Source organism: Amblyomma mixtum, chromosome 2 (genome assembly GCF_055824585.1).
Source record: "Amblyomma mixtum isolate Tamu chromosome 2, ASM5582458v1, whole genome shotgun sequence".
NCBI lineage: Eukaryota > Metazoa > Arthropoda > Arachnida > Ixodida > Ixodidae > Amblyomma > Amblyomma mixtum.
In genome coordinates this window covers 82,898,391-82,917,199 of record NC_143013.1, presented here as the reverse complement: position 1 = coordinate 82,917,199, position 18,809 = coordinate 82,898,391, and the positions used below count along the sequence as shown (strand labels likewise).

At 45.1% G+C, this 18,809-nt stretch overlaps 1 protein-coding gene across 7 annotated transcripts in view; it reads left to right on the top strand.

Moving 5' to 3' along the window:
• LOC149359954 (organic cation transporter protein-like) overlaps positions 1-8,800 on the top strand; it is a 38,678-nt gene extending 29,878 nt beyond the window's left edge. For all 7 annotated transcript variants that reach the window (XM_089572050.1, XM_089572052.1, XM_089572051.1 and 4 more), the window contains 2 exons: positions 3,945-4,108; positions 6,181-8,800. In XM_089572050.1, the coding sequence (XP_089428176.1) occupies positions 3,945-4,108; positions 6,181-6,271 (255 nt within the window). In that variant the 3' untranslated portion in view covers positions 6,272-8,800. The remainder of the gene's footprint in view (positions 1-3,944; positions 4,109-6,180) is intronic.
• Positions 8,801-18,809: the final 10,009 nt, after the last annotated feature.

Below are 18,809 nucleotides of genomic sequence, written 5' to 3'. Positions count from 1 at the left end.
CCATCGTCCTTCCAGCAAAGCGTCTCCACTCGTCCACATGTAGCACCTGTACATGTGGCAACTCCATGTATAGGGTGTCTCCTTTTACTCAATAGCTTTCACAATAATCTTATAATAGCCACAGACAGCTTCTTTTCAGATTACATTATCTGGCCTGGCGGATACCTTGTTCATGCATACGGGTTAAATTTATTCGATTAATTCCTTCACTAACAGGCTGCAATTACCTCTCCGATTTATCCGCGCTTCCTATTTTGTAGCCGCCGCGGTGGCTCAGTTGTTATGGCGCTCTGCTGCTGACCCCAAAGACACGGGTTCGATCCCCCCAGCCGCGGCGGTCACATTTCGATTGAGGTGAAATTCTAGAGGCCCGTGTACTGTGCGATGTCTGTCCACGTTAAAGGACCCCAGGCGGTCGAAATTATCCGGGAGCCCTCCACTACGGCTTCCCTCGTAGCATAAGTCGCTTTGTTAAACCCTCATAAAACCAAACCTATTTTGTAGTGACCAACATGAGACATCCTGCATAAATTTCGCACTCACCAGAATGCATGACGTAAACCTAGTGGCCCGCGCGTCTGGATGAGATCTCATTACATCGCTTTCTCTCCGTTTTCTATCTCCCTCCGCGGGACGGGAGCCGGAAGACAACATTCGGGACGGGCGCCAACATTTGGCCAACATTTACTGCCGTGTTCTCACGATGCTCCTACTCGGCTCGGCCTCGCAAACCCGCGTATGACGAGTTGCCGGAGCAGTAAATGCACGCGTCGGCGGGACAGAGATAACTCAGATGTCTGGAATAGCTAGGCAGCAGCGGCAAGAACGCATCTTCTACGGAGACCGAGGCTGGCACGAAGGCCCTTTGGTCAGCATCAGCCAGCGCTCACGGTGCTTTCTATCGTGCGCCCACTTCACACGTGCTGCGGCGTGCCGGTTTGCCGAAGCAAAACAAGATTGCCAAGCTGTACGGAAGCAAACGCGATAGCCGAGTGCGTAGTCAGGGTGGCATTGGTTGCCGCAACCTGTTGCTGCGGTCCGAGCGATCGCAGCCGAGCTCCACGCTTAGTTTACTCTGTACAGTGAGAGGGATGAAATTAAATTGAGTATTGGGTATGAAATGGCATGGTATGGTTTGGTATGGTATGGTATGGTATGGTATGGTATGGTATGGTATGGTATGGTATGGTACGCTACGGTATGATACGATATGGTATGGTGTGGTGTGGTATGGTATGGTACGGTACGATATGGTATGGTGTGGTGTGGTACGGTATGGTATGATGTGGTATGGTACGGTACGATATGGTATGGTATGGTATGGTATGGTATTGTATTGTATGGTATGGTATGGTATGGTATGGTATGGTATGGTATGGTATGGTATGGTATGGTATGGTATGGTATGGTATGGTGTGGTGTGGTGTGGTGTGGTGTGGTGTGGTGTGGTGTGGTGTGGTGTGGTGTGGTGCGGTGTGGTGTGGTGTGGTGTGGTGTGGTGTGGACTCTTAGCTCATTTTGTATAGTGAGCGGGTTAAAATTAAGAAAACTTGCTTTTGGGATAGTTGGTTTTGATTCATAATTAAATACTTTACGACGCAAAAAAAAAACAGATGAAACACATAGATGCGCGACAAGGTGTCGTCTTTGGCGTTTCGTCTTATCGTGTACCTATGTGTGTGGGCTGTTTTTTTGCGCCGCTAAATATTTCAATATGGGTTGAAATTATGTTGAGTATGGTACGATGTGTTATGGTATGGTATGGTATGGTATGGTATGGTATGATATGATATGGTATGGTATGGTATGGTATGGTATGGTATGGTATGGTATGGTATGGTATGGTATGGTATGGTATGGTATGGTATGGTATGGTATAGTATATGGTACTGACGTGTAAAAGCGACACATGGGCTATGAGGGATGCTGTAGTGGATGGCTCCGGTTTAATTTCGACCACTTCAGGTTCTTAGCTGGCACTGACATCACGCAGCACACGGACGCCTTATGTTTTTTGCCGCTATCGAAACGCAGCCGAGCCGCCGCGGTGGCTTAGCGGTTACGGTGCTCGACTGCTGTCCCGAAAGACGCGGGTTCGATCCCGGCCGCGGCGGCTAGAATTTCTTTGGAGGAGAAATTCTAGAGGCCCGTGTACTGTGCGATGTCAGTGCACGTTAAAGAACCCCAGGTGGTCCAAATTTCCGGAGCCCTCCACTACGGCGTCTCTCATAGCCTTAGTCGCTTTGGGATGTTAAACCCCAGAAACCAAACCAAACGCAGCCGCGCGAACAAGATTGAAGCCGCCTACTCGGGCCCAGTAGTCAAGCACCTTAACTAATGAGGCACCAAGGCGGGTAGATGGAGTACAGCTCGGCAAACTATAGAAGAGAAATTGAAGGCGCAACGCTAGAGGACAGAAATGACCTGTTTAAATGGAGACCTCATTCAGACATTTATATATCCTAGAGCATATCAAGAGGAGGAAATGGATACAGACGGGTCAAAAAGGATTACCGATGGTATGCTAAGTAGCATATTACTCTATAAGAGTACAAAACCGTAGTTTGGGGTGTTAGAGTGTCAGGTGGGGAAAGGATCCAGATTAGGTGAAAAATTTTATGGGACAGACTTCGGCAGCCGGCGCAGGAATGGCGGATTGTAGATCGATAGGAGAGGTCTTTGTGCTGCCGCAATCTTAACCCGTCTAGTTGTGATGATAATGATAAATGTGGCTTATGGCTGCGAAAGAGCTCTCCTGCTTTGTTCCACATGAAGCTTAGAACTGCGATTGCGCTAGCGTTTGCTAGGTTCCAGAATGCCTTACCCGGATCTGAACTTGAGCTCTCCGTTATCGTCAGTACTACGCCCTCGACAGCCAAAGGTGACTTGGAAAGAGCGGCATTACAGATTAGAAGCGGTATATCTCCGAGTGTCCTCACTTTGATATCGACCTTTTGTAAGGTAAATAGGAGAAATGTGGTCGCTGGGGTGGTGTCGACTTTTGTTAAATGTTAAGGTATAACGCATGGCAATACAGCAAAGAGTCAACCATAGCTAAACGCCGCCAGAGAAAAACAGACTGAGGCAGTAGGACAAAAGAGGTACTGACTTCCAGAATTGTGCAAAAAACAGTATTTTTTAGAAATAAACCGTCTTTTTTTACTATAAAATTACAATTGCCGTGAAGCTGGCTCAACAGGTGTGATAAAAAGGTGCGAACTAAAGTAAAAAACTTACCCAGCTTTGAGAAAAGTCACCTCACAGCTCTTGGAAGGCACACGTGTCGCACATCTTGATTATGTTTTAAGCTTTGACGATAAGCATAGTAACGTTGCCCTGATGAAAAAACTTATTTTTCTTCTTTTCGAACAGTGTAACACTGCTGCAATCAAGTCTGTGATAAGTCAAATGTACTCCTTTTAGCGAGGAAGTGTGCTCTCTTGATCTTATGTTTATAGCTCTATGGATAAGCATACCAACTGCCAAGTTTGCCATCTCAGTAAAACGACATATACGTATAGGCGCTGCCAGATCCAAATGCAGTGTCTACGAAGTCGACTTCCGCTGTCTTGGTCAAGACTGACGACTACATCACTTAGTCCAGCAGCGCTTGCCAACAACTAACACAAATGCACTCGCCGTGTAGACGTCACTATTTTCTGCGCTGTCACAGGAATAACACAGTGCAGGCATCACTAGCTCTTCGCACGAGCTGCTAAACTGTTTCTTACGTCACGCCAAGCGTGTTACTCGAGAAATTGAACCAAGAAGCTCTTCGTTGAAAAGAGCTCGCTCGATGGTACCTCACCCAGGCGTGCACAGAAACATTGCATGTCATTCCTTGATTGACTAGGACATTTCGACAACTCTGAAGTATAAGGAAGTCTGTGGTCTTGATGCCTCCGTTCCTGTAACCTCTTCTCACTCTTGTCTCCCGATTTCAGGGCCGATATGGCAATTGGATCCCTTTCCTGTTCCTGGCTATTCTGGCGGCTGCGGCGGGCGTGTCGGCCGCTTGGCTGCCGGAGACCAACGGCTACGTCCTCTGTCAAACCATAGAAGATGCCGAAGACTTTGGCAAGACGCAGAAATTCTTCTCCTTGAACAGGTGCGGGACGCAGCCTTCGAGGATCAAGGGCCACCTTCTTCTTTATTTATTTATTTATTTATTTATTTATTTATTTATTTATTTATTTATTTATTTATTTATTTATTTATTTATTTATTTATTTATTTATTTATTTATTTATTTATTTATTTGTTTGTTTGTTTGCAAATACTGCAAGCATTTTCGTCCCAAGCAAGAGTGGAACGATACACAAGAGCAAGCTGCCAGCTTGATACATAAGACATAGTGCCCGAAACCAAAAGTACACAAAAATAAACAAAAACTTGGAGAATACCACGGCGGATACTTCGAATCAGTGCACAACTAAAACTTACATGAGATAATCTTACGTTCTTATTTGTAACTGTGTGGTAGTCGGCTCCTGGAGTGTGACAAATGCCAAATACATTCAAGCATTAAAAGATACGAAAATTCAGAGACAATGGCTCAGTGGTGTCGCTAGGGTAATTCCCTCGTGCACGAATTATAGCTTAAAGGGCAACTGCAGCACTTTTTTTAATTTCACGACAGTCATGGATTCAAATCCATATAGGCTGTAGGTAAAGCATGCCAAGTGTTTTTGCACTAGCATTTAAAATAGTGACGTAATGGACGATTGAATTTTGCACTTATCCTCAATGCACCGGAGTAGTGCAGGGAAACTCAGCGTGACGTCACGGAAGGCTGTCGTCTGCCACACCCTGCCCTGACTCGTTAGATGCTGCCAAACAACTCTCGGCAGGGTTCGCCTTCGGTGGCGTTGGTTTTTTTCCTTCAAAACAGGCGTTTGTGCGTTGGAAATGTACCGATACCTTCGATGACGTCATCAAGCCCCCCCCCCCCCCTCCCCACTTGGAGTTGTGCGCTGCGGAGAAGCTTGAAGGGCGTCCGGATTTTAATCGGCGATTACCTCACTATTTCACGTGCTAGCCCAAAAGGACTTCGCATGCTTTAGCTGCAAGTTTCACATATACGACCCTTTTAAGCTCGTTGACTTCTAAAACCTATGCAGTTTCCCTTTAACCATTGTGTGTTCACCACAAGAGACGGCGACTCTGGAATTTGGTAAGTGTACCTTTTCCTTTTGCACAGGCATTTCGGAGCAGGCAACTGGGCAGACCGAAATATTCACGCGCAAACCTTAGAGTTGTAGTAATGCGAGTTAGCTCGTGACTACTTGGTGGGCACTCAAAACTGTATCGTTCCCCACATGCTCGTTACGCAGTTTATCAAGTTTTCAACAATAACCTCCACCACTCATTCCTCCACGTTAGCCTCCTCTTCATATAGCATGATGAGGAAGTTAGAGCGCAAAAAAAAACAAAGACAAAGTGGAGACGTGGACGGGACAAGCGCTAACTTTCAACAACTGCTTTATCGAAGCGCGGGAAGGGAACCTAGCAGGGCCGGCGTGCATGCGCTAAACCTCTTGTCTCCGAAACTTGATGTTGTTAAACCCTGAGGCGCGTGTACAGAAGGTAGTGAAGGCATTCATGGTTCAAAATAGTTAAGATTATATACATTATGATAACAAAAATCGATGTTCTTTTCGAGTCATGTGCACTGAGGGCGTGCTGATGCATAGATCAAGGTAGGCTCGAACGTGAGCTGTTTGAAGCCGCTAAGATCGCTCAGAACGATCTATGCATCAGCACGCCCTCAGTGCACATGACTCCAAAAGAACATCGATTTTTGTTATCATAAGGTGTATAATCTTAACTATTTTGAACCATGAATGCCTTCACCACCTTCTGTACACGCGCCTCAGGGTTTAACAACAGCAAGTTTCGGAGACAAGAGGTTTAGCGCATGCGCGCCGGCCCCGCTAGGTTCCCTTCCCGCACTTCAATAAAGCAGTTGTTGAAAGTTAGCGCTTGTCCCGTCCACGTCTCCACTTTGTCTTTGTTTTTTTGCGCTCTAACATCCTCATCATGAACTACCAACAGGCCCAAATTACTACTTTGCTGATTCATATAGCACTTTTTTGACGCCTTCAGCGGCGCCATATATTCGTTTTTTTTTTCTTTGCAAAAGTGTGTACAATCTGTGTTCTGTTCTCTTTTTTCTCGAAGGGTGAACGACAAGAAGAAGGGTTACGAGAAGGGTGACTCCAAGGAAAAAGAAATGGAACCCATGGCCAAGTCCACAGACGTCAAAGTCTGATTCAATCATCATAGTGGCGTGGTGCTTGTGTTGTGGGTCTACAGTTGGTGGTACCGACTACGACTGGGCAGCGCTGTTCTCAGTATACGTGTGAACTCTACAATTTACTGCTCGGCAAAGCTCTGGCCACACCGTTCACCTTTCATCCATGCACAGTGCATCTTATACCATGACATGCGATCGCATTTCGCGAACTTGATCGCAAGCTTTAGGCACAAGCGTTGAGTGTGAACCAGTCACTATTCATGTGCACTTAAAAAGCCAGAAGACAAGACACATCCACACAAAAGAAAACGGAGTAAACAGAGCGGGTTTCACAATCACAACTTATTTTCTCATTTTACTCTGCGCCTGCCAAGTACACTCTACCTCATTGTTCATCGCTTTCCATATATGACTTGAACTCCAGTGTCGATAGGCAGCGAAGTATTGGAAGTGGTACGGAAATACATCTACTTGCACTCTAAGCCAAAATTGGGTGAAATAGAAGCAGTTGCACCATTTCATTATGGGGGGTGGGGGGGGGGGGGGCGGTAAGACTGCATGAAGACCAACTGTGGCTCACGTGCCCCTCTGATTACATCCTGAAGGAGTAAACATTCGTCCTTTTAGGGACTAGTCATTTTAGCTACGCACTTACTCCCAAAGGATTAATCCCTGTGGCACGTTTGGTCCTTTCTTGCTTAGAGTGTAGGGCAGGTAGTGACCCCAGGCCCGGACCCCGCGAGCGAAATAACTATGAAACTAAGAACGAGGCGGAGCGCATTTGGCAGGCTCTCTGAGGTGATGAATAGCAGTTTACCAATATCCATCGAGAGGAAAGTATTAGAGTTGTACCTTACCGGTACTAATCTGCGGGGCAGAAACGAGGGGCCTAAGGAGAAGCGTTAAACATAGATTGAGGACAGCGCAGCAATCCATGAAGAGGAAAATGATAGTTGTAACGTTGTTAGACAGAGAAAGAAGAATGGGTCAGGGAACAAACATGAGTTAATGGTATCCTAACTGAGATCGAGAAGAAATGGGAATGTAATGTGAAGGCAAGAAAGAAACTGATGGTCGTTAAGGGTAACAGAGTGAATTCCAAGCGAGGGAAAGCATAGCAGGGAGCCTCAGAAAGTCATGTGGGAGGATGAGACGGGGGAGATTTTGGTGATAAAGTGGCCACGGCTGGCACAAGAAAGGGTTAATAGAGCGATATGGGAGACGTATTTCTGCTGTATTGGAAGTAGTTAGGCTCATAACGATGATGGAAACGTATAATTTACTTCTATTTTTTTGCTGACATGATGCGGCTACAAATCAGCTCATCCTCTTAATAGTAACATCTTATCATACCGCCGATGGGAGAACGGTGCAAAAAAAAGCTAGAAGACCAGCACGAAGAGTTCCCTCTTCCTTTATAAAGTAAGCACAGACGTTACAAATTTAGCCACACAGTACAGCCTAACGCAAAAAAAAAATTCCATAGTAAAAGCAGTAGTCAAAAATCCGCGTACAGCGTAAGTAAGTAAAACTAATACTGGAATCGCAGCTCTCATGCACATGTTTCCGCCAATCATTCGCATAAAAACAGGTGATCAATTCTCTTTAAATTATAGTCTGCGCCTAACGGTACCTGGCATACGTTTGTACGGTCCCTCAACGCAAAAGCATTGATTTCATAGATTGATCGCTTTTGAATGCTGCTGGGAGCAGTCCACCAGCGACTGTTGCACGTCGAACTCTCTGACGCGTACCAGGGCTAAACCTCTTTATGACGAAGCTGAAGGGGCCTGGCGATTACTTCGTTACAGCCCCCGTGTTGACAGAGCTTCCAAGGGGAATTTTCATTTATTCGTTATATCCATTATTTCGTTATAACGAGCTTCGACTGCATTTGTGCCGTAAGCAGAGTTAGGGTTCAGGTAATATTCACAATAACTTTCTTACTAACACTCGTGCACTTGTCGCAGTCGTCCTCGCGTTGCATGAGGACAGCATACCAACTTATCTCACAAGCAGCGTTGTGTACGTAATAATTTGTAAATTTCTCCATGCCCCCGTTTGTGGCTAATAGCAAGACCTTACAAACAGTGTCTTCTTTGTGTAGGCTGGACCTCATAGGGAGACTTATTCGCTCACATAAGTCTAGTCTAACCTCTTTTTTTTATGATGGGGAGGGGGGGGGGGGGGTGAATAGGAATATTAAGTCACCTGAGTGATCAATGTCCAGTACGCTGACGGGAGGTCCCGTGATGATTACTGTAGGCTGTCATTTACTATTCTTCCATGTCAGTAATCGTCATCTTCTGCCGTGGACAAGATGGATACACTACGATGGACCATCCGGCATCAAATACAACGCATGCCCTCGCCTTCACCCTATTTTTTTTTACAATTTTTTGTAATTGAGCGCGTAGAATATTTAGTTGCTTACATTCGCTGTGATACAGCTCTTCCGGCTCAAGATGTTTTTTGCTTTGTCTATGACTGTGAATCAATAAAGAAATAGAACATGCAGATATGCAAGCGCATGTCATCAAACAACATTGTGGCCTTGTTTCGGACGCTTCCAGCTTGTCTTCGAATAACCACACCCGCTGCCTTCACAGCCGTAGCACTCAGAAACATCTGTGTGCTTCTCCGTTGCACTGAAGTTGTCGCCTTCGTTAGAATTGCGACATGCCCGCCAAAATTGATTGCTGAAGAAAACCCCTGAAAAAAACTTTATCGAGGTCATAGCCTTGCTTTCTTTTGTTTAGCTTTCACTGGCGCCCAGTTTTGTCCTGCGAATTGAGAGCAGGATTCTTGCAGCTAGAAAATAGAAGCTTCTTTTTACATCAGGGATTAAAAACATAAAAACAGCAAAATGAAAGTCCTGAAGATATTCGACAACCCCATGGCCGTCAGAAGAAGACCCTTAATTCATTCCATCTCTCACAATCACTTGATTTGCAGTATTAGCTGTTAGTAGCTCCTACTACCCTTTTACGGCGTAGCAGTAGTCGACGTTGGCGTCCATACCAGAAGCGAAGTGAGCTCATAACGCCGTACAGGGAAGAACATCCACCCCTCTCTTCCCTCCTTTTCCTAACTGTACTCCGTTTTCCCGAAATCCTTCCCTTAATCCGGGCCAGTTAACGCTGAACATTCTCACCACGGAGTCATAACTATCGTGTCAGTTTTTTTCTGACCATTAAGGATACATCGCGCCGAGAGAGATGTATCGCTCAGTGAACAGAATCGACGCCAGTCAACAAAAAAAAAATTGGTCGTTAACTTGATCGACACGGAATACCGTTACTCTAATACAGGTAGCACGATTAGGAGGAGATGCACCATAAGTGGGATTTTTGTGGCGACATCTTCTGAAGCTGTGCTGGACTAAAATGTTTCAGCGCAGTTGTTGCAATAATAATAGCCCAGATAATTGGGTTATACAAATTCGTTATACCTAGAGGAGCTGCTTTCGCGTCAGGGATCAACGAAACACATTCTACAACGCCGCAGCATTGTTTCCAGGTTTCGTCAAACATGACTTCACGAGATGTCGCCGCGGCGGTCGAATTTCTATGGAGGAGAAATTCTAGAGGCCTGTGTACTGTGCGATGCCAGTGCACGTTAAAGAACCCCAGGTGGTCGAAATTTCCGGAGCCCTCCACTACGGCGTCTCTCATAGCCTCAGTCGCTTTGGGACGTTAAACCCCATAAACCAACCAAACCAACAAGCCACAAGGTGTGCGTCCTCTGCCTATACGTTTCGACATGATCGTAAAAAAAAGAAAGATAACGGCACTATGCCTAAGTAAAGCTTGAAACTAAATTTTTTCTGCAGTAGAGAATAAACGAGGAACTTCCATTTGTGCCTTCACAGTACGAGTCGTAGAGCGCGAAAAATCACATTATGCACTGCGGTTCACTAATTTAGTTTATGGCCCCGCCGCGGTGACTCAGTGGTTACGGCGCTCGGCTGCTGACCCGAAAGACGCGGGTTCGATCCCGGCCGCGGCGGTCGAATTTCGATGGAGGCGAAATTCTAGAGGCCCGTGTACTGTGCGATGTCAGTGCACGTTAAAGAACCCCAGGTGGTCGAAATTTCCGGAGCCCTTCACTACGGTGTCCCTCATAGCCTGGGTTGCTTTGGGACGTTAAACCCCAATAAACCAAACCAAACCAATTTAGTTGTATGGCTTCAGCTCGAGCTGTGGTAGTTGGATGCAGCCAACTGTCGGAAAAGAAGGCAAGTGGAGCAACTATTGTCCAGGCAGGCTGATTCGCATCAAGTTTCCGGCTTATCGCCAGAGTTAAGTAAGCCAACCCATGTTAGTCATAAAGTGCGTTATTTAGTCGGTAAGTCGCTGGGAAAGTCACCGCTGTCACTGCCTATTTCAAGGGCATCTGCGGTAGGTTGTTAATGCTTATAACATACAGTCACATTACGTTTCTTGCACCTGCCTAGCTTTGTTGCAATCGTTTTTCAATGTACTCATCGAAGCAAGATTAATGCTGAAAGGAAAAATTAGGCAGTGGCTTAGCTTTGGTTAAACCTGTATATACAAGCTAAAAGTTATGCTTGGTTTGACGTCATGGCTGTCGCAGTTCGCGCACAATGCACTGGGAGCACCACGATAACGGTGGAGGCGTTCGGCCGTCCACACACTGCCTGTACGGAGGCGGAGGAGGAGACGGAAATCGGCGCGGTTAAAACTGCCCGCAGGAATGCGGAGAGGAGGGTTGGCGGCTGCGACGCGGGCAACACGCGGCTGCAACGAAAGGTCAAACGGTGGGTGAGGAGGCGAAGCGCGCAGTTGTAGCGGTGGTGAGAAGGTGGCACACATGCGCAGTAGCGCGCAGCTGCACCTGCGCTGCTCGTGACGTCGCTCGGTCGCGGCATACGGCATACGCGAAGCTCGGCTCCGACCCTCGTAGTGAAGCTTTTCGCTTCAAAAGGAAACTGAAGCCATAATTTGGCTGCACAAAGCAGAGTGACGTCACGATAACGGCCTAAACATCATAGCTAAACATCCGTGCAAGCGTTCAATTGCTGGTTAGCGTCTCTGAGCGATGGCAACATTCATAGAAGGCCTGAAATCATCGGAAATAAGGTCAAAATTTCTTGGTCCTTCCAAAGCTGGGCGCGTATCAACGAGATGGTAATGTTCTGTGACGTATGAGGCATTACCTTCAAACGCTTGGTTGCCGGTAGCGATAAACTTAACCAAGGTGGGTTTTCTGGCGGGCTAGTTGGTGCTTGTCGTTCATGATTAAACTGCGCGAAAAAAACACGGACAGAGAAAGAAAACATGTACACACATGGAGCGCACTATGTGTGTACGTGTTTTCTGTCTGTCCGTGTTTTTTTTTCGCCCAGTTTAATCATGATTAACCAAGGTCCTGATTGGGAAACCATTGTACCGAATTTTCGGATATCAAACGCAGCACGCCTGGCAGTTCGGCGCAAATAAAGAAAAAGGTGGGAACCTAGAGCAGAGGCTTCAATTAAGTTTCGTAATATAAGTGAATATCTAAAAAACACTCCACGCTGCTCTCTCTGTGCTCAATCACATCAATAAGACTTGGAAAACACACGGCTTGATGCTTGTCAAGCTTACACGGTACTGGACGTAAATAATGACTCGCGGCGAGGGCAGAATGATGTCGTTGAAACCCATTGTAATCTGGTCATATCTGCATGTGAATGACTGCGTGTAATGCTGTTCGGAACAGTGGTACTATCCTTCTGCAAGCATGAACTGCTTTAATGTTGTATCGTCATTAACTTGTAAAGGCAATGCTTACAGTCGGGGTCGTACCACAAGCTGCTATGAACGGTTGTACAAGCACAACGGAGGGATATAGCTTACTAAATTGTCAATAAACACTTGCCGTAGATAAGTGCAAACAAAAAATACACAACGGGAAAAAAACCGTTACCTGCATACACGCCTTTCAATCATTTCTGTTGCGTTCCCTTCCGCAACCTAGCAGGGTAGAATAATATCCCTGCTTCGGGAAACTACTTAGAAAGTAAGATGCTTGGCTTCATCAAAATCCCGGTCCACATACTCTGAATATGTAGTTTGTTTGCTCTTCATTTGGACCCGCCCTCTGATTTCACAGACTAATGGTCTCGAGAGAACGGACTTTCAGGATAGACGACTGCTTCTTCCATTGGCCACAGGATCATTAATATTCGGGACGGGCCGTTCTTTGTTCATAAATCTTGAATCATGAACTTCATGCCCAGAATTAAACACAGACTCCGCGGGCCATATAAATTACTCTCGCTCCACACTGCGCTTCTATCTAATACAAGGATTTGTTGATCAGTTGCACTTCATTAGACCGGGTTTTTTTTTTTTTGCCCTTGCTTCATTAGTATAAGCACTACTCAACCTTTGACGTCCGCCTAGAGACGCTTCTTCCGTGTCTGAACGCTCAGAACACGAAGTGGGTGTTGCTTTAAAGTCCGGGTAGGATTCAGTTACTGCAAAATTCACGTGCTTAAGGTTATACTTGAGCAAGCCATGGGCCATGAGAATGCCTCTAGTTCTAGCGACCTTAAATACTGTTCGAGATTCGGGGAGTTTAAACAAGTAAGCCAGCGCGTACAGCATGATTAATAATGCTCCTCGATCTCGCCATTTTACACTGCTTGCATGTGAGCGATGACCCGCCAAAGCTAGTAGCAGACTGGCTAATAAATTAAAAACAGTCGTGAACGAAGACTCGCTCGAAACGTGCCTCTATCGTGGCTTTAATTTTATATTAGGTTGATAGAGAGGCAAAGTTTGACATGTAAAATTTACATAATAAGAGGTTGTTTAGTGCGATAGTTGCTGCACGTCGAGGTGACAGCTTAAAATATAAGCGAACCTTTTTTTCGTCAGGCTTTTATATATAAAAGGCGCCAGAGGAGCTTTACATCCCTCGAAGACGCTTCAAATCCCACGACCCTTGGGTGCCTGCAATGGCCGCGTTCAAAGCTTTCCTGCTCGCAATAATCCTGGCATTGGAGACTTTTGAAGGTAAATTATGCGTTCCTTCCTAACTCGCTTAATTAGTTTCTGCCTTTTAATTAATGATCGCTACAAATTTTAAACGTTCCTGCCCAAAAGAATGTCGACATATCGCGAGGCACGAAGCCGGCAGGCTAGCGTAATTACGCCGCTCACTGTTCTAACCTCCGCTCAAATCCTAGCATGCAAAAGTGCATCTGGATTTATCCTAATCTACTACGCAACCGTTAGAAGCGTGACAGCTGCGATCTGAGAAGCGCCACATTTTAGCACTCCTAAATTTTCGCACAATTTTTCTATCCCGGTCGACTGTTTTCCTCATGTCCATTGAACAGAGGCTGAAGTTATGAAGACTTCTTTGCACTAGATCGCTCCATCACTGGCCGCTGCATTGCGAACGGTACTGTTGATCATCGTGGCCAACGATGATCGACCCCCGACAAAAATAAATTTCCTGGGAACAGATTTCCCGATTCGTCCCTTTTTTTTTTTTTCAATTCCCTTGTCCATACTCGCCTAACGTTCACTGTATAGCGAAGAAGCCTCGAAATTTTTTGTCTCGTCTTCTAAAGTGATTGCGGAGTTTGTTTGTTTCGTTTCTTACATCTAAACCGCTTCCTAATTAATGGTGCTTGCGTTGAACTTCGGTTTGATCGATATATGTGTAGTTGCGTGCAAAGCAGACAAATCTATTCGGTGGGCTAGTTCGCTATCAGGCATTATGTTTTGTCAATGCAGACAATAGGAGGGCATCAGAAAATGACGCATACATGAAGCTGACCTCCAATTCATTTTGTTCGTAGTAAAGATCAAGAATAAATACGTTGTACATTGTATCTCATCACGGCGTCAATGCAACAGTACCTAGAGTCTAGTTGCTTTTGGCTGAACCCTCTATACCGGGCAAACCGATCACAGTAGCGTTCTGTACGGCGTCGAAGTGAGTCTTGCTTATGAAATAGTGGTCGAAAAAAACCGTGGTTTGCCACATTCGAACTTTATTCCCGTTATTCAAAAACCGTTTGGAAACTTGAGAACATAATCGATTCGTTTAGAATGATTTTTCACATGCACTATTTGATACGTTGAGTGAATCCAAAAGGAGGATATTTGTTCCGCTATTCGAACATTTGGAATATTCGTACACCCTTAATGAAAGCAGCAAAATATTCTTGAAAAGCCTGACGCGGGTGCAATCTTTTTCAGGTTCTCCACCGAATTTAGTGGCAAGAATTTCCGGTGTGCAAATTTTGTGAATTCGGAGTTTAGTATATGCAAAGTACCTACAGTCACTGCACAGATATTTCACTACTACTTCTTCTAAGTAGTAGCCGCTGTCTGTTGCAAAACTACTTATAAGTGTCGAATATAAAAATAAGACAATAATGAATAAGCAACCCGGAGTTTTGCTGCTCCGATGAATTCTGCATATCTGCTGTTTGCCGAATAAGCAATCTTGTGTACCAACAACAGCTTTGCGAAGGTCCTTTTTTCTTTAGACAAGCTGAGTGCGATTGAAAAACGTTTGTGCACTTTAAGGTCTTTTTTATCATACAACCATAGTGTGAAAAGCCCCTCAGTATTTCACGCCTTTCTGTCATGCAGTGTATGCGAAACCTTCTTGAATGCTTCTTTGCAGTCTCATCTGAGCTTACGGTTTGTTCTGCTCTTTCTGTTCGTTGACAGCTGACTACACAGAGGCATCTACTCTCACCTGTGGGTTTCCACCATCTTTGGTCAGAGACATTGCCAAGCACATACTACAGGCTTCGCATGTTGTGCTGTACGTTGGGAAAGACGAGAGTAAGTGACATCAAAAGCGCAGCTTTTTGGGCTTGTTGGTGCATGGTCATAGCGAGATAATATAGCGCAGAGTAGGACAGGACACAAGAAGACACGAACAACACGAGCGCTAACTTCCAACAAATTTTATTTCACACATGCAACATATTTATAGACCGAAAACACGTCATCACCTGTGCTATCAGTAACGTTGCCTGAGAAACGAGAGTTCTTTATCAGATAAGTGTTTAAACACGTAATGCCCACTTTTTGATGCTAAGCTGGTCAACCAGCTTACGCGTTAAGCTCATGGGTTTCCGAGGCGGATTGAGGCGGCCACAGGCGCGTGAAGTCTCTCTAACTCAACCAAATGTTTTCAGCGAACGTGAATAGGTTCGCACTGAAAGTGAGGCTTCTGAAACGTAGGTATGTAGTCGGGCCTTAGTCGACGGAGGGAAACATGTTTTTTCCAGCGAGGATTTGATCTGTCTTCATACCGGTGCCAATAGCAATGGGGCTCATTCTGGGAATGGTCGCGACTTCATCGTCTCTTACAGCTTCGAGCACCGCTAAATCGCATGAACTTTTATTGCTACTTGGAATAGCAAGTCCGGCTGATAGATACGCCTACGTATCGTTGTCGCAAATATAACAACAGCCAATGAGGGACAGCACACAGGCTCATTGGCTGTTGTTATATTTGAGATATGAGCCAACTAGCACAGATTCAGATTATCCTGCAGTACTATTGTTGTAGTTACCTCCTTCTTTATCTCCATTTCCTTTTATCTCCCTCTCTATCTCCCTGAATTTATGTATACAGAAGAAGCCTTGCGAAAACACTTCGTACGAGCCACAGTCCTATATACCACCACGCGAAGACGTTTGACAGTTTGAAAGTTTTATTTTTAAGCATAGAGTGCTGAAATACAAAACTTAACTGCAAGGGGCCCAACAAAAATGTTTAAGGGTCTCAAGTAACATAAACTAAAACATTATATGTGGACGAAAGTAATGAATACTGTGCCTATTATTAAACAACACATTAAAGCAGTATGTACCGAACACTGGTAAAAACATCAAGTACCTGTTGTTACTAGACTACAAACAAGAAACCAAAAACATTAGAGAATACAAAGTAGGATGAATTGAGTAGAAAACCACAGCGATGATGCGATGGTAGCAGGAAGCGTCCTGGCTCGACCTCTATGTGCACACCATTGACATGAGATGTCGGATGGGACTATTAATATCGATCAACTGTGTTTTAAACAAGAACTGAAACGACCGTGTACTCAGCGATGTGATCAGTGCATGAAAAAGAACCCCAGGGGCCCAAAATTAATCCGAAGCATTGCATTACAACGCCTCTTTCTTCCTGTCCTTCTTCATCATCTTCTTCTTCTCCCTCAGTAAAAATAGCACAAACCCACGCATGGGGATTGGCCATGAGGTGTTCTCCTTCTTCGTCATCTTCTTCGTCACATTCCATCACGGTGCAGTTCAGGTGTCAACCATACAGTTTCTTACTATTACCTAGAGGGAAAGCTGGCGACCCCTCTATGCGAGTTTACATGGAGACCCCTCGAGGCCACTTCAGCCACCATGGGCGCTCAAAGCATCATGTGGCGGTGAGCTACCGACTGCAGAACTACAACTTTTGGCCAAAAAATAATCGAAAAATAAACCTGTTAGATAACTACGAATGTTCTAACATTCAATATATTCTCTAATGATTGCAACAAACGAGCAGAAAAACATTTAAGTGCAAAGTTTGCCCAAAATAAGAGATGACTAGCTTTCCTATTGGCCAAGTGATGAACACTAAAAAAAACTAATATTGCGTAATTAACAGGCGCACTTTTAAAAGTAAATATGATTTTAAAAAAATGTTGTTGCTTAGATACTTTAAGAGGTTTTTTAATGGCATTTCGGAAGAGTAAAACCTTTTATTGGCGTCGTGTGTCGTCGCGTTTACACTACTATGGCTTTTGCACACTGCGTTCGCGCGAAAGTCGTCTGCGCACACACGGACAGCGTTTTTGAAATGAAACATCTTAGTAATGACACTCCGTGTTCCTTAAAAACTACGACGGTTCCGCAACAAGTAGCTCACCGCCCCATGATGCTTTGAGCGTCCATGGTGGCTGAAGTGCAGCGCCGCCAGCTTTCCCTCTAGGTAATAGTAAGAAACTCTATGGTGTCAACCGATAGGTTAAGCTTTCGTAACTCGAGATTTTCGCATTTGAAACTTTGAAGGTGGTGATGAAAGCGCTCTACCCCTTTACTTCAACGCGGTTCGCATAAAGCACATAGGTACACATATCGATACACGCGCTTTTACATCGTCAGACAACATTCGCATTTCTTGACAATTTATTGGCTGTGTTAACTTTAACAGTGTCAGTCGAGACGTTCATTCATGTCACAAAACGTTGGCTGTGTCGATTTCATTATTTCTTCTCATTTCCAGAATAAATGTCAAGCTTTTTTCACTTTATACAAAGTAAGGGAACGAACGAAGCAGGCTACATGGACTGAATATCTGCAGCCATGTTGCGCGCGGGCAACTTTACCTCTATAGCCCGCGCACAGTTCGCTGCCCTCGATGAAAAGACCTGATTCCGAGGACCTGCACACAAGGCGAGATAAACATAAAACTATGGGTGTTATATTGCTCGGAATTTCTAACACAATGCGTTCCGGGATAACCAAGTATGAATAGAGGCTGTCAGGAGCGCACCGAGCGAGATGGCAGCGCATATAACCATCTCATCTAGTCCACATTCATTTTTATGAAGCCGCGTGACAACACCATTCTCGAAACGGCGGATGGACGTACTGGTCATCTATTCTTCTTTCTCTATTTTGCGCACGCAACCTCACTCACGTGCATCTTCGTTTTGTTAAGTGCTCGCACTTACTAGCCGAGAGCCAGCTTTCTTGTTACGAGACTGCCTTTCATGAGTCTCGACTTCGAATAACACCGCAAGCCTGCACGTGTACCTTAGCTTCAGAGAGGCAATCTGCGTTTCTGTGGTAAGCTGGCAGCTTATCTGCCTGCATGCAGCCTGAGGATGATGATGTCATCATTCATTCATGCTACAAGAAGGCGCCTGTTTGACACCGACGAAGTGTTCATTTCACGAAGGCGCAGGACGTCAAAGAGGATTTATTATTCAGTTCCCATCCCCGGGCGAGTGCACGTTTTGCCTATTTCCTACTCTACTATGCGGGTTACAGAACGCCTCTGCACGTGGTATGGGAAAATATGAAGAATATGCGTAAACGGGCCCCGAATTTTCTCTCCATGTGAATATTTCTCAGCTAACAATCAGTGGTTGGGATTTTTGTTTGGCGGAACAAAAAGTTCGTCTTCAGCCATGTTACGGTAGAATTCGTCATGTATAACTAAACGCTGTAGTGGAGCTTCGCTCAGTGAGTGAGTTCATCTAGGTTCTCAAAGTGGTAAGGAAACTGAGTCAGCTTAACAACGGAAGTGACGCAAGAGCCACAGTACACCGCGGATCTGTTTGAAATCTACAGGATCCGGTGGATTCCAGGAGCCTAGCTTGCCTCTATGCAAGCTTCAAATATGCAATATACACAATGTTGTGATCACAGGCTAAGGACAAGATGTGACCATTCTGTAAACAGCATTGAACAACACAGGTCAAAAATTATGTTTTATCTTCTTCCACTCATTGCAGTTGCCTGCATTACTTTGTTCTCTTTCTTTTTCATATCCTTTTATT